At 37.6% G+C, this 25120-nt stretch overlaps 1 protein-coding gene and 1 long non-coding RNA gene across 4 annotated transcripts; one reads left to right on the forward strand and one right to left on the reverse strand.

The window, feature by feature from the left end:
• Positions 1–1751: 1751 nt before the first annotated feature.
• Positions 1752–3349, reverse strand: LOC140794910 (uncharacterized). The gene is made up of 2 exons (XR_012110225.1): positions 3084–3349; positions 1752–2145 (listed from the first exon to the last, which is right to left on the reverse strand). It is a non-coding gene; the product is annotated as an uncharacterized lncRNA (long non-coding RNA).
• LOC140794908 (probable protein phosphatase 2C 33) lies at positions 3160–16117 on the forward strand. Of its 3 annotated transcripts, none has more exons than XM_073147185.1 (6): positions 3209–3595; positions 3697–4171; positions 4875–5249; positions 5385–5502; positions 15035–15258; positions 15378–16117. In XM_073147185.1, the coding sequence occupies exons 2-6, from the start codon at positions 3890–3892 to the stop codon at positions 15711–15713; spliced, it is 1335 nt and encodes a 444-aa protein (XP_073003286.1). In that variant the 5' UTR covers positions 3209–3595; positions 3697–3889; the 3' UTR covers positions 15714–16117. The 3 variants fall into 3 exon arrangements, with proteins under 3 accessions (XP_073003285.1, XP_073003286.1, XP_073003284.1); XM_073147183.1 differs by having other exon boundaries at positions 3231–3595; positions 3700–4171; XM_073147184.1 differs by having other exon boundaries at positions 3160–4171.
• Positions 16118–25120: the final 9003 nt, after the last annotated feature.

Genomic DNA, 25120 nt, shown 5'->3' on the forward strand with positions numbered 1-25120 from the left:
AAGTTAACCCAAAGCATAATTTTTTTTTTTTTTTTGAGCTAACAACCATAGTTTTAAAAGTTATAGGCTAACATGCCATAAACATCAAAATGAATGATATTAGAGAAATTAAGATGGGCATGGCTCAAATCCTAACATGGCTCAAATCCTAACATATTCTACTTACACTTTTGCCTCACTTCATGTCGATGATCCTATTTTTCTCATTTTTTTTATCATTTAAGAGTCTGAAGGCTAAATATGGGCTGAATAAAAAGCCAACCCCTCCCTAAATATAAAAGCACTAAGGCCTTATCAAGTTTTAACCAATATACTAAGTCATTGTCAAACTATTGCTCTGAACTAAACACTACTGAGATACTACTCCAAGCCATTACATTGCCGAGCTGCTCCTTCAAGTTAATCCCACCGCTGAGTCATCAACCGAGTCAAGTCATTGAGCCAAGCTACCACCAACCACCAAATAATTTTTTACATAATAATTGTTTGCGGTTGGATTCAATCTCATGACCTCCTTAGTCATGGAGAATGTACCTACCAACTTTACCAGAGTTGGTTAGTCTATTTTTTTTACTTAAAGACATGTGTGAGATCAAAATGACTAAAAAAGATTGATAATTTTGGCTACTACGTTCACATACAATCAATCTCATGAAATGATTGATAAGTAAATTATAAGTTAGTATCTACTTGATTCTATAATTTGAAACCTTAAGGTACCAAAACTATTTTGCTCCATATGTAACTAGCTAATTTCAACTCATTTTTACTTCAAAATGAGAAGAATTGTAGACTATCTTAGGATGAAATTAACTTTCTTTTTATGTTTTGATGGAAGGCCTGTAGACATAAAGTCTGATTAAATTGAATATCGATACATTAAATAGAGCTTGACATATAAAAGAGAGAGGAAATACAATGACGACTCTTTGACACAAGCTTTACATTTAGCTACATTAGATAACACCATGAAGAAAAACTATATATCAAGCCCAATAGTGTAGAAAAAATACAACAAGAGAACATGATCCTGATAGATTCGCACGTGCAAAGACTTTAAATTTTTCAATAGCTCTATCGTGATTCTATAGTTAAAGATGCACAACTTGAAAAAAATACCTAAGGGTGGGAGAGAAAAGTCGTTAAGACTCAATAATAGAATCACCTCACCGATCATAATGATATAATTGTAAAATTAAAAAATAATAAGATAACATAGATCATATCATATCGTCAAAATATCTAGAAAATAAAACTAAGCTACTAACCCACAATTGACCTCCAAACTCTCGTTGTCGATGATGACCACGATGACAATTGTAGCATTGGCTGTAGTAGTAGTGGCGAAGGTTATAGTATCAACGATGACGGTGAAGGTTGCAGCATCAATGACACAAAAGTATTTAAAGAGAGAGTAAACTCACATGGGAGGAGGGAAAAATCTCTCCCTTCATTGCCAAAGTGGTTAGAAGCGAGAGGGGAGAGGAGGTCGTCAGTGGTAGGGAGAGTCTTTCAAGGAGAGAAGGTAAATTTTCTTTGGAATGAGCTCTAGTAAAGATTTGCTAAGCGTGCTACACTCAAAACTTATAAATGTGTTGGATTTGTTGGATGAAACTAAGTTTCATCCTCCTATCATTCACAATATTACATCATAGTAATTAGACAATATCAGCTATGTTTGCCAAGGATAAAATAACCTACAATTAACTAATTAAATAGACTAAATTGAGCAATTTAGATTACTTGACAACATATATATATATATATATATATTGCAACTTGCCCATAAATCCATAACCCATTAGAACAGATAAAGAATTATACAAGGAAAGGATAATGGCATGATTGGGTGGAGGTCCACCATATCCCATCAGGTGGAATGGTAGGCTTATATGCTGACGGCATTTCCGTAATAAAAAGAAAGCTGGAGGGTAAAGCCATCGTTTATATCCAATCTGGGACCAGCTGTCCAGTGGACCCCAGACAACACATTATGAAAGATGGGAGGATTTGTCTTCCATTTCACATCCTGATCCTGTGGGCTTATTTTCACTTTACACCCTATTTTTCCTAATTTTAATTTGACTCTTGCTTCTTCTTTTTTTTTTCACGGAATCTTCCAAAGATATCCAACTTGGGGTGTTCCTGAAAAATCCAACAACTATGGTTAATAAAGATGCTGGTATCTTTTCTCCATTAAAATGTTGAATATTTAAACTTTTTATCATTAAAAGTATTAAACTATTCAACGTACACGTTTGAATTACTGGGGTTTATCTTAACATATGATACGATACGATAACAAAAAAAACAAATATAATAATTTTGATAATTTGAGGAAGACATAGATAAAAATATTAAAAAAAATTTAAAACATTATAATTTTGTGCATAATTATTTATTTTAGAAATAAAATATATCATTGTGAAAATATAGAAAACATCTATAGTTGAAAAGGCGTTGCAATTTTTCCAAATAAACCACAGTAAATAAAGTTTGGAAGATGGGTTTTTTTTATTTGATATTTAATAGAAATTCATGGGTGAAGAGAAGTAATTAAAAAACAAGGCGAATCATAATAAATACATAATACAGAGTGTGAAATGAAAAAAAAAATTCCTGAAACTGAAATATGATGTTATTAAAATATGTAAAAAATATATAAACAAAACAAAGGAATATCAAAATCAATCATGGAAAATTTGTCAGAAAACACCGTACTTTTGTTTTTATTATCGGTCATATCCTACCATCTGAATATTCGACACTCCTCCTCAAAAATATTATGAAATAATTTTTACTCTTAACAACATCAGAATAAAATATATTTTATTACTTTTAACTAAAATTCAAATATCTAAAATATCTCTCATTTAATTTTAAATTTTAGTTCAATTTTTTTTAACCTTAGTCTAGAAAAATTTAATAAAGATTATTCAAGGGTATTAAGGTTGTTTTGCCTTTATAATTATTTTAACATATATATTGGGGTCAAATAATAAATATCTATATAATTAGGTGTGAATATTAACAGCAAAATATATATCTAATAATAATAAAATAAAAAAGCCAAATATAGGCACCTTTTATTATAGATAAAGTAGCTGGATCGCAGGAGATAATATCGAATCCTTTTTCAAGAAAAAAAATAAATAGATTAGATAAGATCTCACAATAATCCTCGAAAAAGCGAGTAAAAAGATGAGAAAGAATAAATCAAGTGGAACAAAAACAAGGGGAGTTGCGAGAGATTGGAACCGGGAGCAGAATAGAATCCAGTGGCGATTCGGTCAAGTAGCGCCACCCGGGAGGAATTATAGTTTGGGTTCTCCAAGTCTCTCCTTCTGTCTCTCTCTTCTTGATCTTCATTGGATCCGCTTCTTGGGTTGTTGGATTTGGTTTGCAGACATCATTAATATCCTTGACGTTGAATAGGATCTTTGTCTTTGTCCGTCTTTTCTTGCTTTCTTGTTTATTGCACTGTTGATCTTTGCTTGAGGTGGTCGGCTATACGGGTTTTGGTCTGAACAACTCATCTTGTTGGAGGTGGAAAGGGTCAATTTGTGGCGTGCTGCAATGGTTTGATGAATTGCCTGTGAGGGGAAATATAATATTCCGTTCCAGCCGACCATGTTCAGATGTTTTTGTTTGTGGTGAAAAAGGAAGTTGCTTTCTGAGGTCTTTTTGTGTTTTTAGCAGGAATTAAGGACTTCAATTGGGCTATTGTTTGGATTTGGGCTATTGTTTGGATTTGAGTTCTGTGCCGGCAATTGTGGGGAGGCGGCCGGGTTGTCGTCGGCAGGGTAGAGGAAGGAGAAGATCGACGGAGTCGTCAAAAGAAGGCGGTGGGGTCGGCGGCCTAGCAGGTCTGGAATGCCTATTAGGCATCATGAGGGCCCTCAAGATGGGGTCCTGCCTGCCGTTGGATGGGCCAGGTGGCTCGTCTGAGCCGGTCTCGCCTTCGTCCCCTAGGTCTGTGGCCAGACGGCAGAACCAGAAAGTAGGGAGGAAGAGGGCGGGGCCACGGACCTCGTCCTTGGACTCCAAGAAGGTGGAAGAGCTCCTTAGGGTCCCTGGTAGGATATCCACAAATGGCGGTAGCACCGTGGCGTCGCTCTTCACGCAGCAGGGCTGGAAGGGAATCAACAAGGATGCTATGTTGGTCTGGGAGGTTCGTTTCACTCCCTTCTCTTGGCAATTCATTGGCATAATTTGTGCATCTTCTGGTGTTCTTGGTATGCTAGGAGATTTACATTTGATTGCACAAAAGAGAATATTGTTGATTAGATTATTGATCTAGGCTTTGATTTAGAATTTTCATCGAGTTTCAATGAACTTGTTCTACTCGATGATGTCAATTTCTCTCTCTTTTTTTTATGTTTAATACTCTTCTCTTTTTTGATGTTTAAAGTTCGAAACAACATGTTTGGATGGAAGTAAGATAGGATGCATTAACTTCGATTTTAGTATTTCTCTTTTCTTCCTTTTCTCTGTTTCAGATGATTGGTTTTGTTGGCTACCTGGCTGCAATGTTGGTCACTTGGCTTTGCTTACTCTCTGTAAAATTTGTTGGCTACTGGCAATCTGCAATCTTGTTAGTATTTGATTCTCTAATCTTCTTATCCTTGTAACTGGAAAGTATTACGGCCAAAACTGCTGTATGTTGAGATGGAGAGTTCACTATATCTGTATCCCCTCCCTGTGCCATTTTCCTGAAAATTCGATTTCATTTTCTGAGCTTGCTAAAGATTCTAATGGCCTTGTGAATTCTTGTTGTTCATATCTCGGGCAATACTTGTCTGAGACTCTGAATGAGCACTAGTGAATTTGTGAACATGGGGAACTTTCTGATAATGTTGAATTTTGTTTTGCAGAACTTTGGTCCAAGATCAGATACAGTTTTTTGTGGGGTTTTTGATGGTCATGGACCATACGGCCATATGGTTGCAAGAAAAGTAAGAGATATCCTTCCTCTAAAGCTCAGTGCAAACTTACCAGCTGATGATAATACAGAAAGCACTTTGGGCTATCCAGGAAGTATGAATTCAGATGAAAATTCATCTGTATGCCTAGATAAGAAGTCCGGGCTCTCTATTGAATTTCATGGTGAGGGAAAGCATCCAGAGGTCTTCATGACGTTGAAAGAATCGTTCTTGAAGGCTTTTAAAGTTATGGATAAGGAGTTGAGTCTGTATAATCATGTTAATAGCTTTTACAGTGGGACAACAGCAGTTGCCCTAGTCAGGCAGGTAAAAGTATTGCTAACAACCTTCTAATATTTGCATAGTCAAGAAGTCTGCTTCGCAAAGAGTTTCCAAGAACCATTTCACTATGCATTTTTAATGTTTCCTAATTATATAATTGAACCACTGTTTATTCAATAGGGCCAAAATATTGTGATTGGGAACGTGGGTGACTCAAGAGCTGTCTTGGGCACTAGAGACCAAAATGGATCCTTGAATGCCGTTCAGTTGACAGTAGATCTTAAACCAAATCTTCCAAGTATGTGTTTTTCCCCTCTTTGTGAGGCTTTCCTACTTTTGGTCTTCTATAATCCCATCGATGCCTAGTAGTTGAATTTAATTGTAGAAGAACGTAGTTCTGTCTTACTGTTATGAAACATGTGCTTTTAGTTAATATGGAGGTATGGTCTTATTGAAAGATAAACTTAAGTTATGCCTATGTTGATATTTCCTTTCATACTACACATGGGACAGGTTAATGTCTGTACTTCTTTATTTTATTGCGGACCAATGGAATTCCTAGACGCTGAGGAGGACTAGCTTGCATCAAATATTCTTATTCTGTCATAAATCGTTAACTTGTTTATGTCATGAAAGTCACTTGAACTTTGCCAGAACTTTGGCTTTTAATGATGAGCTGGTCTTATGAGTTTTGATTTCTCTGTCCTTATTGTGCATATTAATATGACCCTTGAAGATTGACAGCAACTACCACTTTAAGTCATGTTCTTCTAAGTATGCAAAATTTGATGGTTACATCTTACAATCAGAAAATCAAGTGTACTTGAAGGGACTTCAAATATCTCCCTCCCTAGTTTTCTAAGATTTATGTTGTTCAATAAATTATTTATTTGTTTTAGTTGGAAGAAAACTCAAGTTCTATAGCATCCACTGCTATTTGCGATGCCATTATAGTGATACATTGTTTTATCCCTTAAATGAGTAGTGATACAAGGTTTGGAAACTCGAATATTAGTTGCCAAAAAAAACAATATATATCGGCCATCTCGGCTGATCATATCGGATTAGAGTATTTTTTTAATTACGTAAAATTCTAAATATTATTTTAAAAAATGCAGAAAAATTTCTAAAAATTTAGAAAAAATGACGAATAAATAAGAAAATAATAATTATTTACACATGAAGCCTAAAAACTAAGTAATGACTATGGTATAAAGAGCAAGAATGATGGCGATGGGGATGAGGACATCAATTATTTATGCCCCCGGTTCAGATCTTAGTCAAATTTATTATGGATCTAACTCAGAAGACCCAAACTAGCTGATTCGGATCTGGATAGGCCGAATTTTCAATTCATGGGTTCTACTTTCTCAAACCAAAAAAAATTTCCATGTATATCGCACAAATACTATAGATGGCTGCCATTGGCGTCATTTGGAAAGTCTAACAACTGTTGCTAGTGAAGATCTCGATGAGTCACTAGGGCTGAACATAGCAAATAATGGTAACATTGTATCCGCATCCATATTTTTCCCCTATATATGGATGTGAATACAAATAGTGAATAGGTAGTGAACTTAATTACCATATTAGCTAAGTACAGATATAGATATAATTTGGCTACCATAAGAATCCATAAGAACTTGTGATATTTTTAAAATCTACAACATAATCAACATCAGGAGAAAAAGATCATAGGTCCCACTCATTTGCATTCTTTATAGGCTGATTCCTGACAATTTAAAAATATTCCATTTGTATCCAGTCTCAACTATATGTAGAATGGAGAGACCAATAATTAGTGTTTTGGACTAAATTCAATTGGATTCACGTGGAAAACCCTTAAAATACAACCCAAGAATTAAAAGTCAAATTAAAATTTTGATTTAGCCAATTTTGGGCAATTCCGAAAGAAAATAACAAAAGCACTGAAACTAGTGAGACTAGAATCATTAGTCAAGACCATTGTTCCAAGTTTTGGCCGATCCCGAGTGGGATCGACTGAAACGGATTGGGATCAGCTAATCCATGGCCAAGTATCGGCTGGATACCCAATTCGTATTAGGTCGGGATCGGCCATATTGAATTTTTTTCATTTCTTCTCTCACCGGTGCCCTCTCTCATTTCTCTCTACTCTCTTCCTCTAGCATATCCCTCTCTCTTCTTCCTCTTTTTTTTTTTCTCCAATCTCTTTCTTTGTCTATCTTTCTCTCCTTTCAATCTCGTTACTTTAGCAGATTTTTTGCTAAAGTAACAGTGAGGGATGGAGGAAGAGATTCAAAGGAAAAGAGAAGGGAGAGAGAAGAAATGAAAAAAATTAGAGGAAAAAAATTACCTTGTGATGGTAAGAGGGAGGAAAAGAGAGATTGAGAGAGAGAGAGAAAGAAAAGGGAGAGAAGAAATAAAAAAAATTAAAATTTGTGTGACAATGAGAGAGAAAAGGTAGAGAGAAGAATTAGAAAAAAATAAATTTGCCTTGCCAGGGAGGAAAAGAGAGAGAAGGGGAAAGAGAAGGGAGATCTAACTCCGTATTCATCAAAGTTTTAATGTAATTTTTAGTTTTTAAACTTCATATGCAAATAATTATTATTTTCTTATCATTTTTCTAAATTTTTAGAAATTTTTTCGTATTTTTGAATAATATTTAGAATTTATCCGATATGGACGGCCTATACAACCAATACAACCGATATGGCCGATCCCGATCTCAATACTGAATTTTGAAACCTTGGTCAAGACCACCAAAATTGGTGGAAAGCAGCCTGAAACCAAGGTTCCCAGTATCGGGATCGGTATCGGCCGTCTAGAAAAACGATACGTATCAGCCGTATCGGCCGTTCGTATCGGATCGGACTATTTTTTAATTATATAAAATTCTAAATATTATTTAAAAATGCAGAAAAATGCAAAAAAATTTAAAAAAATGAAAAAAAATAAGAAAACAAAAATTACTCACATATGAAGTCTAAAAACTTAAAAAAATGTATTAACTTACTCAAAATTTAAAACTTTGTTGAATACCGAGCTGGTTCTCGTAAATTTCTATAGTCTTCATCATCATAATCACCATAAGTTTGTAAATATTGATGTCCGGTACCTGATGCTCCAAAAAGTGATTCCGTCATACTAGTCATATTGTATGGATCTTGTTGTGTGACTTGCGTTTGAGGAGGATAATAATCAGCATTTGGATCTTGTGCCTAAGAATACTGAGGATACTAAGGATAATAACTAGCATATGGATCTTGTGATGACTCCAAACAATAAATACTCGATGTACCATAATCATAGGAACCAAAATGCATCTCATGACGACGTCGTTGATATGTATATATATCCTCAGTTTCTCTGTCTTCACTCCTTATGCCTCCTTGACTTTCCTCAACAAATGTAGATGGAATGGTCTCACCACCATATGTATCATCAGGACTATGACTAGTACTAGTAGGTATACTATTTCTCGCTACTAAACGACTCGTACTAGCCTCTGCCCTCGTCGTGGTCTCTCCCAATATTTCATCTAACCATGGGTTATCTCTGTCATCTAATATCCTGTCCTCTATCTCTCTGATCCATGGAGTCAAGGGGTCTTCTTCATCAAAAATATGATTTAAATCAATCAGTTGTTCATTTTCTGCCTTCTTAAATTTCTCTCCCTCAATCTCATATTATAATGACAAAAAACTAACTTCTCCAATCTTTCCATTGTCAATCGGTTGCGTGTTTTTGTGTGGATTAAGGAGAAAGTAGTCCAATTTCTTTCACTGTGATGAAGACACATTTTGACTTAAAATCTTCTTTGCTATTAGCGTCAAATTTGGTGCCTCCTCCCATCCATAAATAGATCACCATTCAGCTGGAGTGTTATGAGATATAGCTGCAGCAACTTTAGCAGTACTGAATTGCCCAGCTCTCAATCTATATCTCTCCATTTGAAATCAGAAATATATTATTAGCTTATTGATTATATTGATTATTGAAAGTTAAAACTTGAAACAAATAATAATAAAATTATTTAATTGAATCATAACTTACTTCTTTATCGCACATGATTTGTTTATGAATATCGGGCTCAAGCTTGCTGATTACCTTTCTAACCCCCAACAAGACTTTACTATCATTATTGACATTTTTAGAGAATTGAAATCTTGAATTAAGAAAATACCCTGTAAAAATTTAAAAATTGTAAGCATTCAAATTTTTAAATATTTATAAATAAAAGTAAATTAAAACTTAAAACTTAAAAGCATGTTTACCAGCAGCGTGTATATCTCTATGTAGTTGTTTGTTTCATCTAGAATCAATCATCTTTCACCACTTTCTATAACTTTGGCCCACATTTTTTTTATTGATTCTTTAGCTATGTCCATTGTCTCATATAAGAAACCCATCTCAGACTTGTCATCACTGTCTACAAGTCTTAATACTTTGACAAGAGGCTCAAATACTACGGTGTCAATTGTAATATTATCCCAAAATGTATTTCCAAGAGCCATATTTTTCAAAATTTCACCTAAAGATTTATCTTTAGGTTTCATATTCTTAATTTTCATAGACCACTCCTGTGATGTAAACATCCGCATAATATCATCCTTGTAGCGCATGATGCTCTCGAAGGCTAAAAAGTGAGTGGCAAATCTAGTGACGCCGGGTCTGATGATCTCCTTACCACCAGTCATCTGCCTGAGTAAATTAAGAACTCAACCATAGTTATATATAAAATTTGTTAACCTCTGACCTTCACATATGACCATGTCAATTTCAGGCTATTTTGTAATATCCTCTAACATCAGATCAATACAGTGTGCAGCATATGGCGTTCAATATAAATAAGGTCTTTTAATCATCAGTAAATTTTCAGCAGCTTTATAATTTGCCCCATTATCAGTAACCACTTGGATTATTCTTTTTTCACCAATTTCTTATACTACCTCATCCATCAACTGACAAATATAATCTGCATTTTTAAAATGAGCAGTAGCATCCACAGACTTCAAAAATATTGTCCCCATGCCAGAGTACACTAATAAATTAATTATATTTCTTCTGTTTTGTGTACTTCACCCATCACACATTAGTGTACAACTAAATTTATTCCAATACCGTTTAAATGTCTCAATATAAGTATGAAGTTCATCTACCTCTGAGTCAAGATATTTAGTAGCAATATCATTTGAATTATGAGGGAGAACACGGGCCCTAACTGATTGTATAGCATCCACTATAGTGTGATAGTAAGGGCTATTAGCTACATTGAAAGGAATATGATTGTAAAAGAAAAATTTAGAGATAGCTCTACTAATGTGTTTCTTTGCATTTTTAATTCCTTTGAGAGCTGTCTTAATTGAAATCTGTGTACGACCCCTTTTTTTCTGAAGATATGTATCCATTGGTCCAATATTTTCAGACTTTGCTGTAACACCAGGAGTCCTATGTGTAGAACTGCTGCCCCCATATTCTTTCTCGTATATTAACTGATCTAGATCTCTGAAAGTTACCACTAGTGCTTCTTCTTAACTCTTCCTCTTCTCTATGCATATTTTTGCTCTCTTTCATTGCCCTCCTCATCTGTCTTTCCTCCTCATCCTCCTCACTTTGCTCATTGCTATCATCATCAATTTGTACAGGATTATGCATCAATTCTTCACGAATCATTGATTCTCTTTGTTGTGCAGATTGTTTATCCTTCTTTTTGCCAATTAAATGAGCCAATATCTGCTTTCTAACTTCCAAAGACACTTGAGTGCAAGCTGCTACATTTCCTTGTCTTCTAGTTAAATGTTCTTTCAAACGGCTGACACTACCACTTATTTCCTTTCCACACCAGTTGCATTTAACGCGCCTTTTATCTTGCCCAATAGTGCTACAATGTTGTCACCCTATGTCGGTATCATATGACTTCTCTTTTGGAGCCATTGATATTTTAGCTCTGCAAGACTGCAACTAAAAAACATAAACAAAAATCAAAATAAAATATAAAATAATTTAAAATTTATGAGGCATAATTGCATAAGCAGCACCAGGTGCTACTGCAGCAGAGAAGCTGCTGCTGCCTGCTGCTTCTGCTGCTGTGCTGAGGAGCAGCAGCAGTGCTGCAGCACTTGCAGCTTGCTGCTGTTGCAGCAGCAAGCGCGGGAAAAAAAACAAAAACTGAAAAAAAAACTTATTGAAGGTCGCCGGAGATCGAGGTCGTCGGAGAACGTCGCCGGAGGTCGAGGTCACCGGAGAGACGGAGATCTACTCACTAAGTTGCCGGGGAGAAAGAGAGTAAGAGATCCGTGAGAAAGAGAGAAAGAAAGAAAGAAAGAAAAGAGAAAGAGAAGAAAAGAGAGAGAGATAGAGAGAAAAGGGAGAGAGAGGCAGGTGGGGGATGGGGACATCAATTATTGATGTCCTCCGGGTCGGATCCGACCCGTTCCCACCCGTTTCGGTCGGGATCGGCCGAAACGGCCGATCCCGACCGAAACGGATCGGGTTTCAGCCGAAACGGCCGAAACCCCAGCCGAAACCAATCAACCGATTGGTTTTGGCTGGGATCGGGATCGACCGAAACTGGGAACCTTGCCTGAAACCAGTGATCTTACCGGTTCTAGTGTGGGTTTAGAATTTTAGATTGGTCATGGCATAAATTGGCCCTTTTAATCAAAAGTGAATTGGTTGAAAGTTGTATGGAGTGGATCTCAAAATTTATAGTAATTTGACCTACAGATTATTTTTCATGGCTTCCACCAGCAAAGATCTCTAGTATATTGGTTGCTATGTGGTTCAACCCGTGAATTGTTATTCACGTGGAGTATGTAACATGTATGAAGAAACAAGAGGAGGTGGAGAAGTTAAAGAGAAGTCCGACATCAACATTGTCAAAAAATGATGGGCTAGGAGACTAATTCTGTGTTCTGCTGATTGCCAATCTCTTTAAAGGAGAAACTAACACTTGGACTGTTACTCTAGTGGAAGGGACTCTGTTGAACCCTAAAAGTATCTCATCTAGCCCAAGATGCAACACAAAATCTGATTTGTCAAAGGTTGCAAACTTTGTAGTACATCAGAGCCTACCAATAGAAAATTATGAATTTATACATCCTTACTGGTATCTATTTGCTAAGTGTGCTAGAGTGTTTCTACCGATTTTCTTGGATTGCTTGAGACAAGAAGCAAGCATGGTATCTAGTTGTGGTCGTAGTTCATCTAAACAAGAAGGTATGGGTTATTCCCAACAAAAAAGATCTTAATGAGGGCGCAAGCGGCTAAATCATCCATTAAACATATTCATAAAAATAAATTGAGTTACAGTCTTCAATCATTTCTATTAGAGGTAGTTGTTCTTTGTTAGCCAGACTTGAGAAACTTTGTTGGCAATGACGGAAACTCAATGAAAGGCCAGCACTTTTTTCTAGTAATAGATAGATAGACCGATAGAGATTGTAAATTGCACTATGGTCCACTTACTCAGGCTATAACTCTGAACATCCAAAATGTTGGGATGGAAGTCTCTCAGTCTTATGAATAGTTTCCCTAATTGCCTTCAATTGAACAATTAATAACTCTACTCACGTCGATGAGTTTGCCTTGAGTATGTGGCATAGTGTCCTATTGACTGTGAACATATAATTGGAGGTGAGCGAAAAATAACAAGGAGATCAAATGCAAGTTCAAGATGTTCAGTTACATCGACAGGTTAATAACTCTAGTGTTCCAACAAATGCATTGATCACAATAACAATACCATGATTGCTGTGAGAAGCATCTAATCAAGTGCAACTTTTAAGAATGGAAGCTGGTTTGGCTTCCCATTTGAAAGAGAGACTGAAAGGAAAAGAAAAACAATTGAAAGTCATCTGATATGGAACTTTGAGTCTATTAGATGATAACAGAAAATGATTATCAGGTGGATTTGCTACATCTCATGGTAGTGCTCCATGGTCCAGAGAACTTGAAGCTTTTCAGCCTCTCATTTTGGATAAAAGATACAAGCCAATAGGCAGTACTATTATCAGTGGAGGGTCTACTAGTGGAGTTTGAGGAACTATAGCTGAGATTTGCACTATTGAGCAGAAGTGTATAAAAATCTGTTACGATCTGACTACGTGGGTTAAATCGAGTCAAGTCGAGTCGAGTTGAGTCTTTATTTTTTAATTATTTCATGATGTAAGTCTTTTAGGCAAGTCTAATTTAGTTATGTGAGCCATTAAGGCAAGTCGAAATAAGTCATGACAGCCCTTAAGGCAAGTCTAGTTAAGGCAAATCCAAATAAGTCAAGACAGCCCTTAAGACAAGTCTAATTAAGTCAAGTAAGCCTTTAAGGCAAGTCCAATTAGGTCATATAAGCCTTTAAAGCAAGTCCTAATTCGAGTTGGGTTAGCCTTTAGGGCTAAGTCCGATAGGACTTATTGTACACCACCTCTATATATAAAGGGCAAAATTTCTTTGTTATTCATCGAAGAATCCAAGTATCCAATCATTGAGAGAAATTTGAGTTTAGTCAGTTATTATTTTCATCCTTATCTTTTTTACATTAGCCGTTAGATTGTCTTTATCCTCATAGGAGTAGATCATAACCGTAGATTCCTTTCAAGCATCTAAACCCTCTAACGACCGCCACAACCCTAGCTACCTCCTACCTCCAGCAGCCACCCTACTACACGGCCGTACACCACCACTCTTGGCCGTCCACCACCCTCCGACGACCGCCACAACGTCAGAAATTACCGTTCTGCCCTCCCTGACCTATCTCCGCTATTTTATTTTTATCTTTTCATCCCGACTTCTGATTTAGATGAAACCAGAGCCATTAGAACCCTAACTCACTAGGCTACCTCCACCTAAATTTTCATAATCATCCTACGGACGGATTATTCCAGATCTGGTCCGTAACAAAATCTTAGGAGGGTAGATGTAGTCCTTTCTGATAGTATAGAGGATTCCACTTCCAGAAAGGCAAGATTGTTCGGTCGAGAATTGATGAAAGGATAGTTTCCTAAGAGCAGCATCCTCTAAAGAGACAAATTTGTAATCCAAGTGGAGCAAGATCTGCTTTGGTCCTTTCTAACCTTCGTAGGAAGTCTCCACCCCTAAGTGCAGGGAAGTTTTGGAAATTATTTATATAGCAAGATCAAGCTAGTTAACATATATGCTTTCTATCTTGTACATTGCATGACAGAAAATAATGTGTTCTCATTCCCCTGTATTATCCTTCAACATAAAGTAAGATGTATGCTTGCTTATTGAGCACATTTCCTGATGATTGAAATCTCATATTGTCCATGTAGAGAAGATCTAAAAGGTTGCCCTTTGAAGCATGATGTGTGTAGTGTAACCTATAATATCTAAACTAAAAACATATTTTTCTGAATTTTCTTCAGATGTTTTTTTTTTAAAAATCTAATGACGATCTAATTAGAGGTATTATGTAAAATCATATTTTAGGCCTTATATAAAAATCATATTACTTAATAGATTTGATGCTCCTCTTTACCCTGCTGTATAGAACAATATGCCAGTTTTAGTAGCTATTAAAGTTTATAATAGATGTTATCATAATAGATTGTTGATATTGGGATAGTGCAAATCTTGTGGATATGTTAAAATTTTTAATTAGGAACCATTTCTGATTTTATATATATTGTGCAAAATGATAAATACATATTGTAATTTTCATTTAAGAACCATTTATATATTTCTTGTTCTAATGGTTTGTTTACCAGTCATAATGGACAGGAACATAGTTAAGCATTAAATTCATTTTCCTTTTGTATATAAATATTTGCGTTTCACATAGGGCCTGGTCTTAAGATTTCTGAAAATGTCCAAAATCTCATGTTGTTTAACAGGGGAGGCAGAAAGAATCAAGCAGTGCAAGGGAAGAGTTTTTGCTCTTCGCGAGGAGCCACAGGTGGCTCGTGTTTGGCTTCCAAATGTTGATGCCCCAGGCTTAGCAATGGCACGAGCATTCGGGGATTTTTGTCTCAAGGAGTTTGGTTTAATTTCTGTGCCTGAAATCTCCTATAGATGCATCACCGAGAGGGACGAGTTTATTGTGCTGGCTACTGATGGGGTGAGTAAGCAAAAACTACTCACAACTTCCATTTAGCAATCGACTATTATAACTAATAACTACTACATATAAGTTCTACTGCACATTTTTATCTGTTTGTTTGATGTCTGATCCTCTAGGTGTGGGATGTGTTGTCCAATAAGGAAGTGGTCGACATTGTTGCCTCAGCTTCTGATCGGTCTTCTGCAGCTCGCTCCCTCGTTACCTTGGCAATTCGAGCGTGGAGGCTCAGATACCCAACATCCAAAATTGATGACTGTGCTGTAGTCTGCCTCTTTCTCAATACAGGAACAAGTAAGGAGCCCGCAAATGTCATCAACAGTGATGTAGATGGGTTACTGAATGGTACTGATACTGGAAAAAACGAAAGTTCCAGTCCTGCAACCTTAGACCAACCAGGGCCCCTATGCAACCCTGAGATCCTTACGGATGAAGGTAAGCAAAACCCTAAGTAGAAGCTGTCTAGCCACTGTCATGGAGGAAAATTACTGTGCAATAGTCTCCCATAGTGAACATCCTGTTAATGCTGCGAAATTTAGAGCACCAAGAAATGAGATTGATCAATGGGCTCATGGAAGAAGTCTGCAATGGGCAGATATAACTATTTGATAGCATTATTGATAGCATTAGCTTCATTGGCAAGGAGTTTTCTTTCACCAAATTGTATTTTCCTTCTACTTTTCAATATTTCCATTTGCTAGAGTGAGTAGGATTGCTATTTTTGTAAAATCCCAACTCTGCATGATGATTACGATTATTGTATTAATAGATACAACTGACGGGCCCTAAATTGTGCTGCTTTTGAAGCACTAGTCATCTGTATTCTTTAATCTTTATCAAAAGTACTGCTGTTAATTAATTCATTAGTCTATTATATTATTGCTTGTGGTATTTGTTCTCAAGTTGTATACTCCAATTATGTACTGCAACCATGGGGTAGATGCTTTTCCTAATTCTGTTATATTAGTAACTTATTGAATCTTTTCTCCATTTCAAAGGTCTATGGACTAGGAGCTGCAAAAGTCCCAAAAAATTTACCTTTATGTAAATGCGTAATTGCTGCTGTGCTTTCTTGGTCTTTAAAATTCATCTGAACCTGCAAAAACTATTTCGAAATATAATTTATCATCTCTCTAAACTTCTTTTATGGGTTAATGAATATTTTGAGAGCTTTTGCCTATTGAGTGTTTGTTGGTGGATTCCAACGTCCGTGGATTCCGACACCCCGATTGGTGGATTCCAACACCCCGATTATTTCTCCCTACTTTTTCTTCTCAATTCTACAATCAAGACGTTGTTCTGCATCAGCTTTGGTATCAGAGCGGATTGTTTCCTAGTTTATGGACGCTCCACCGCCTGGATTCTACGCAGCGCCCCATATTTTCTTCGTCAGGAGGAAAACAATAAACCATTACCATCACAAGGAGATAATCACAAGTAAGCTTTATTCAATAGATTTTTTTTCCCCGTTTTAGATTAAAAAAAAAGCTCTCTGAAAAAAAAAGAAGAAAAAAGAAAGAAAGAAATAGCTCTCTGAAAAAAAAAAAGAGAAAAAAAAATCCGAAATTCAGTTTGTTTGTTTCATTTTTATCTTTAATTTTAGATTTCGAAATTAATTTTAGAAGATATTTTTTTTCTTCTTTTTCTTATTTACCTTTTCCATAATTTTAGGGATTAGTTTCCAAAATTTTAGGTATTAGTTTCCATAATTTTTGAAAATTAGTTCCCAAATTTTAAGATAAATACATATCTTATCTACTTCCCTAACTTAATCCCAACCAACCCAATCCAAACCCATCGTCATCTTCCTCCTCTTTAGCCCCAACCGTCACTCACATCCATCATCCCATCTTCCTCTGTTCGCCGACGCTGCCGCCGACCTCCACGGACGACGCCACCGCCGATTTCCACGGCCCTTGCTCTGCCATGCCACCATCTTCAGCACCATCTTTACCATCTACTACTGTCGTCGCTGCAGCCCCTGCGCGGGCCTGCCACTGCTTCATCGTAGTCGTCGCTGCCATTCTTGCAGCTTCCTGCCATCGCAGCTGCCGCCGCTATCCCTACCACCGCAGCCATCGCCATAGTCACTGTTATTGGATTTCGGTCACTGTTATCACGACCATCATCTATAGTGGACGTGCAACATTCGGTAACATCCATCCTTTCTTTACTGTTATTTGTTAGTCTTAAAATAGCAACTGTCTTTCTTTTGGTGTGGATCATAAACATATTAAGCCTGTTATTGCCTGCTATTGCCTATCTATTTACATTGCTTAATTCATTTGTTTTATTTCAACAAGCGCTTGAGCCTGATATTGCCTACCTACTTCTTTTTGTTTGTTACAAAAAAAAACAATTAATATTAACGGTAGAACTAGCTAGGTTAGGGGGAAAGTCTTGACATAGCTGCAGTCCCCGTCTCGATCTCGGGAGCTTATACTACTGGTTTGCAATTTTTCTCTTTGAGTCGGCGGCTCTTCCGAAAACTTCATAAGTGGCTGTAGGTTATTCTGGTTATTACTCCCTTATTGTTCACTGTGATATCTTAGCTTGCATATCATCATTCATTTATTGCATTTATTTCTTTAGTGGTAGAGACACTTTATATGAATTTTTGTAGTGGTAGGAGAGTATCTCACCCTTCATCCCAGTCTGTTATGGAACCTAATACCATGGAAGATTTTCGTCGATTTTTACAAGAGTCCATTGAAACCATTACTACTAGATTGGACGACTTCAATGCTCGTCTTGAGGCTATTGAGATGGGTCGTGACCAACATGAGATAGGAGAGACGTCGGTGCGTTCAACACGGGTGCCACGCATGCCGCTCCTAATGTCGAGACCCATCGACAGGCTCCATACTACCCTCACCATGAGAGAGGTCCTCAGAGAGAACCTCATAGGCAAAATTATCGTAAAGATACATTTGATTTTCAAAATAATAAGGGGTTTAGAGGCAATGTCGCCTTTAGAGAATCTCAAAACCATGACAATCAAATTATAAAAAATATTAAGGTGGATGCCCCAACTTTTGACGGTCGCTTAGATCCTACTATATTTACTGATTGGCTCCGTGAGATGGACCATTTCTTTGAGTGGTATGATCTACCAGAAAACTGACGCGTTAGATTTGCCCAAATGAAACTAGTCGGCTGGGCCAAACTATTTTGGCAAAGTATAGAACAACTATTAGTGCCACGAAACCAACCTCCCATAATTCATTGGCCTGAAATGAAAGAAAAATTAAAAGAAAAATATTTGCCACATTCTTATCTTGGTGACCTTTTGGATCAATGGAATAATTTTAAACAAAGAAATAAGCCTGTGAGCGATTATGTCTCCCAATTTGAGGAATATATGCTGAGGTGTAATGTTGTGGAGGATGAGAGGATGACACTGAGTCGTTTTAGGCGGGGCCTTAACGACGACATTCGAAGAGAGTTAGTTTTCCGGGAGGTTACCTCCTTGGACCAAGCTTACACTCTTGCGTTGAACTACGAGATGGTTAATAGGCAACAATTGCCTAGGCGACCAATTGGGCGCACCCCTCCCAGTTACGCACACGTTGGCGTAAAAGCTCCACCACCATTGGTACCTACCAGAACTACCCAAACTGCCGCACCTGCCCAACCTGACAAAGGGAAGGGGCCCCTCCATGAAACTGCACCTGTTAATGACCCCCGTCGATGTTACAAATGTCGACAGGTTGGTCATGTAGCCTCAAACTGTCCTCGAAAGACCCTTTATCTTAGGGAACAGGATGACATTATTGGGGAAAATGAGCTCGATGAACAAGTTTATGAACCTGACTCTGATGATGTCCAAGATAGTGATGAAGATCATGATTATGGAGACCATACTGTTGGTGTTGTTCGTTGCGCTTTGACGCAACCCCGGGAGATCAATGATTGGCGAAGGAATGCAATATTCCACACTTACATTAAATGTGGGACTAAAGATTACAAAGTCATCATCGACAGTGGGAGTTGTATTAACGCTGTCTCTTCTAACGTTATATCTCATCTAGCGTTAAAGTCTACACCTCATCCGAATCCTTATAAGGTATCTTGGGTAAATGATTCTTTTATTGCTATAAATGAGAGATGCCTCGTTCCTATCATTTTTCTTTCTTATAAGGAAGATGTGTGGTGCGACATTGTGCTAATGGATGTAGGGCATATTATTTTAGGCCGCCCTTGGTTATTTGATTATGATGTAACTATTTTTTGGCGTTCCAACTCGTGCTCTTTCAATTTTGAAGGCAAAAAGATTACGATAAATCCTATGGACCCTAAAATAATTAATAAAGATAACAAGAAAAATGCTCCAAGTAAAAACGGTTTGCACATAATAAATTCTAAAGAATTTGAAAAGGAAGCAAACCAAGGCTCTATTGTGTTTGCCTTGGTGGCTCATGAAGTTGGGAGCACTACCCTCACTCCATCATCCGACGAATCTGCTCCTATACTAAATGAGTTTCAAGATGTGTTTCCGGATGATCTGCCGGACCAATTGCCTCCTTTACGCGATATCCAACATGCAATTGGATTTGTCCCTGGAGCGTCCCTCCCAAACTTGCCACACTATCGAATGAGCCCCAACGAACATGCTGAACTGCAACATCAAGTAAATGAACTTCTTATGAAGGGTTTCATCCACGAGAGCCCAAGCCCTTGTGTTGTGCCTGCCTTGCTCACGCCAAAGAAGGATGGATCCTGGCGTATGTGTGTCGATAGTCGAGCCATCAATAGAATAACAGTCAAATATCGTTTTCCCATTCCACGATTTGATGACATGCTTGATATGATGGTGGGAGCTTCAATTTTCTCTAAGATCGATCTTAAAAGTGGTTATCACCAAATCCGAATTTGCCCAGGCAATGAATGAAAAACTGCTTTTAAGATGAAAGACGGGTTGTATGAATGGTTGGTAAAGCCTTTCGGTTTATCAAATGCCCCAAGCACTTTCATGCGTGTTATGACACAAGTGCTTCGCCCATTCATGGGCAAATTTCTTGTGGTGTATTTTGACGACATTTTGATTTATAGTCGATCAAAAGAGCTTCATTTGGACCATTTGCGTCAAGTCTGTCTAGTGCTTCGTGCTGCTCAACTCTATGACAATAGGAAGAAGTGTTCTTTTTTCTTGTCGATCAAGTCATCTTCTTAGGATTTGTAGTTACTTCAGAAGGAGTCCGTGCTGACCCTGAGAAGGTCAAGGCAATTGATGATTGGCCGAAACCACGAAATATTCATGATGTGCGTAGCTTTCATGGCCTTGCTACTTTTTATCGCCGCTTCATTCTAGGGTTTAGTACTATCATGTCGCCGATCAATGCTTGCTTGAAGAAAGGAGATTTTCATTGGAGTAAGGCAGTAGATAAAGCTTTTGAAGAGATTAAGAAGAAAATGACAATAGCGCCTGTAATGTGTCTTCCTGAATTTTCTAAAGCTTTCGAGGTGGAATGTGATGCCTCAGGCATCGGGATCGGCGGTGTCCTTAGCCAGGAACACCATCCTGTTGCCTATTTCAGCAAAAAACTAAATGAGGCTAAGAAAAAGTACTCCACTTACGATAAGGAATTTTATGCGGTTATTCAAGCTTTACGCTATTGGCGCCATTATTTACTTCCTCATGAATTCGTGCTTTATTCCGACCACGAAGCTCTTCGATTCCTAAATTCTCAGAAGAAACTAAATTCGAGACATGCTCGTTGGATCGAGTTCTTACAGGAGTATACTTTTGTACTCAAATATAGAGTTGGGGTTGAGAATAAGGTGGCTGATGCGCTTAGCCGAAGGGTTTACCTTCTGTCTGCCATTAGCATCAAAGTCACTGGGTTTGACAAAATGAAGGAAGATTATACAACTTGTTCAGACTTTGACGAAATCGTTCTCACTTTGCTGACCGATCCGAACTTAGCTTTGGATAGTTATTTCCTCCAAGACGGTTACCTGTTTAAGGCTAACAAGCTTTGTGTTCCCCGTACGTCCGTGCGTGACTTCCTTGTTTGGGAGATCCATGCCGGCGGTCTATCGGGTCATTTTGGACGTGATAAGACCATTGAGGAAGTGGAGCGCCAATTCTACTGTCCAAGTCTCAAACGTGACGTCACAAAATTAGTTGGTCAATGTAGGACTTGTCAGTTAGCAAAGCACAGAAAACAAAAAATTGGACTTTACACTCCGTTACCTGTGCCTGATCACCTATGGCGGGACGTTAGTATGGATTTTGTCCTGGGCTTGCCTCGCACATTTGGAAAACATGATTCAATCCTCGTGGTTGTGGATCGCTTCTCTAAGATGGCCCATTTTATTCGTTGTACTAAGACCTCTAATGCGTCACAAGTAGCCAAATTGTACTTTGCCCATATCGTCAAGTTATATGATCTTCCAAAAACTATTGTTTTCGACCGGGATGTTCGCTTTATGAGCTATTTTTGGAATACCTTATGGCACATGGTTGGCACAAAATTAAAATTTTCTACTGCCTATCATCCTCAAACCGATGGTCAAACCGAGGTTGTTAATCGTAGTCTTGGAAATCTTTTGCGCTGTCTCATGGGTAATCATAACAAAAACTGGGATGCCATTCTTCCTATAGCCCAATTTGCATATAATAACTCCATTAATAGGTCTATTAGCATGAGCCCATTTGAAGTTGTTCATGGTTTTAAAGCACGCAAATCTCTAGATCTGTTGCCTATGTCATCTCATTCTAGAGTCTCTGAGTTTGTCGAAACATTTGCACATCATGTTCATTCTTTGCATCAAGAGATCACTAAGCGAATTGAGGCGAGTAATCACCAGTATAAATTACATGCCAACTTGCACAAACGTGCCAAGGAGTTCGATGTTGGAGATCATGTTATGATTCGTCTCAGACCTGAACGATTCCCTTCGAGAGTTATTCGGAAGTTGCATGCCCGTAGTGCAGGACCTTTTCAAGTTCTGAAACATGTTGGTGCTAATGCTTATGTCATTGATATTCCCCCTGATTATGGCATTAGTTGTACTTTTAATATTGAGGATCTAGCAGCCTACCATCGACCTATGCACATCCCCACCGAACCCTATGCTACATCTACTATCCTTCTAGACATCCCTACTGTGCCACCTACCACTTCTCCTTTCCCATCCACATCACAAGAAAAGATAGACGCTATTTTAGATGATCAAATAACATCTACTACAGAAGGAGGGGTTTACCGTTTTCTCATTCGATGGCACGGGCGACTAGAGTCTGATTGTACGTGGATCACTCGCGAGGAGATACAGCAGCTTGACCCTGACATTTTGGAGTACTATCAGAGCCACTCGACTGGGTCGAGTTTCTTCCACCCCGGGAGAGTTGGTGGGGATACCACTTTTTGTCATGTTTATTCTCGTAAGCACAAAAGGGCTGCACCCGTGGCCCTTTGGCTTAACGAGGGTTATGACTAGTCACCTTCTAGGGCTATTTTTTCATCTTGTCTTTTAGTCACCTTCTAGGGCTATTTTCGTCTTTTATCTTTTACTTTATTTGGCCTATATAAAGGCTTGTAATCATCTTTTATGGGTTAATGAATATTTTAAGAGCTTTTGCCTATTGAGTGTTTGTTGGTGGATTCCAATGTCGGTGGATTCCGACACCCCGATTGGTGGATTCCTCGGGTTTGATTATTTCTCCCTACTTTTTCTTCTCAACTCTACAATCAAAACGTTGTTCTGCATCAGAGAGATTCCACTAAGCGCGGTGAATTGAAGGAACTTTAACCAAGTCAGACCCTTCTATCAAAGAGGAAGATGGACTCTAACGATAATTTTCAAACCAATCAGACCCCTCTATCAAAAAAGAAGATTGATAAGGCCACAAATGGATCCGATTCTGAGAGTTAGTGGAGAAAATACAAGCTCTTTAAATCATGCTTGATTACTTCACGATGTTATACAAGTAAAATAAAGGAGATATTCAAGTTTGTTTGTGATCGACATATGGAGATTACTTCCAAAACACTTCTCAAGTATTCATTTGACTTTCCTCATGTCGCACAAGACACATCACTCCTTTGAGAGATAATTAAGGGATGAAGGAGTGGATCGACATTTATTTTGGGGAAATTTAAGCTTTAGTTGAAGGCAGTGGAAACTGCCGTAATTCTTGGATTACCTTTAAACAGTGAAAATGTAGTCTTTGACGTGAGTAATCCAAAAGGTGAAAAAGTGAATGAGGAATGGTACGATTCCTTTTGTAAAGAGACACTTCATTCGTGGAACAATAATAACGAGAAAGAAAATGGAGATTGTGTTGGAGAAGCTGTCACGTTTGGATGATGAAGAGTGTAAAGCCCTCACCTAGCATGGGCATGTGCTTGCCTACGTGCCCACATGGCACGCGCGGCGCATGCGACAAGACGAGCATGGCTTGTCACCCATAGATACACCTGTGCTCACATAATCCATCATACTATAAATCATGACATCATTAAGTTAAACTTGTTAACAAATCTATATCTACATCCATAACAACCATACTAAACAGCTACATAATCTGGCAGGACCCACACAGGCCACGATAAACCATCAAGTTATAACTAAAACAACTAATATACGAGTACATTATAATTTGACCTGTATTATACAAATTATCGTCTATACAAATAGAGTACAAATATCAAATAATAGTACAACTCAATATCTAGATAAACTATTTTCTATACCATCTCATGTCTATAGCTCACCTCATCATTGCTCTAAAATATCTTCTTAGGATATCTCAAGTCACTCTCACGTACCATAATATCTAGGAGGTTAGAAAAGAAATAAAAAGAGTCATGAGCTAAATGCTCAGTGAATAGACCTTATCTCGAATTAGTGATGCGAAACAGAGAGTAAGTTATTTACTGAATAATATAAATCACATAGGAGCATCATGTCATGAATGAATATATAAATATATCCTCAATAATATATAAATGAAATATAGATATCATATCATAACTGATCAAAGTATATAATTCTTAATAATATATAAATAATCTCCATGTCATATCATCATCATAACTCTCTCTCAAATATGACATATATGATGCATGCCGACCATGATCATACTATGATATAAAATACAATCACATATGATGTATATTGACTACTCGATAATCAAGTATATCAGATGATAATGAAATCATATGCATTTCTCAACATCTCAATAATCAATGTCATCTCTGAATATCATCATCATACTAGATCACTGTGCATAATCAACATCTGGTACCCGGTCTCAACATCATGCCTGAAGGCTCAGAGCATACTCTGCCATCCACAAATAATGTCTCAAACATAACTATACCTTGCATCCACTAAGGGTATCAACATCCATCCAGACTGGGCACCCTTATAATTGATAGAAAACGATATGTGTTCGAATGTCTACTGGGCACCCAGACTAACGACCTCGGACGTAAGGCCATAGGATCGCGACTACGTCGAGCGATCAATCATTCACCAAGCGTGTTCTAACCCTCGCGCCCACTCGGGTATCCTCACGCTTTCTATATCAATCAGATTTCATGCTTTCCTTATAAATGACAGACCATATGCATTTTATCGAGTACTACAATAGATCATGCAACTCAGAAATTTAGATGGTAAAGAGGCCAATAGAAAAATAATGCAATGCAGTCTCCAACATTATATGTAACACATGCATCACGTACTAGTCTATCATATGCATACTCATGCTAAAGATCATCTAGACATAAAATTATAATAGTATATAGTCATCTTCAATCATCTCTATATATCACCAGCATACTCATATCCCAGATCAATCTAGTCAAATTCATGATAAAGTATACTCAGCTGGAATCATCTCTAGATA

This window comes from Typha latifolia, chromosome 9 (genome assembly GCF_019914945.1).
Source record: "Typha latifolia isolate L0001 chromosome 9, TyphaL0001v2, whole genome shotgun sequence".
Lineage (NCBI taxonomy): Eukaryota > Viridiplantae > Streptophyta > Magnoliopsida > Poales > Typhaceae > Typha > Typha latifolia.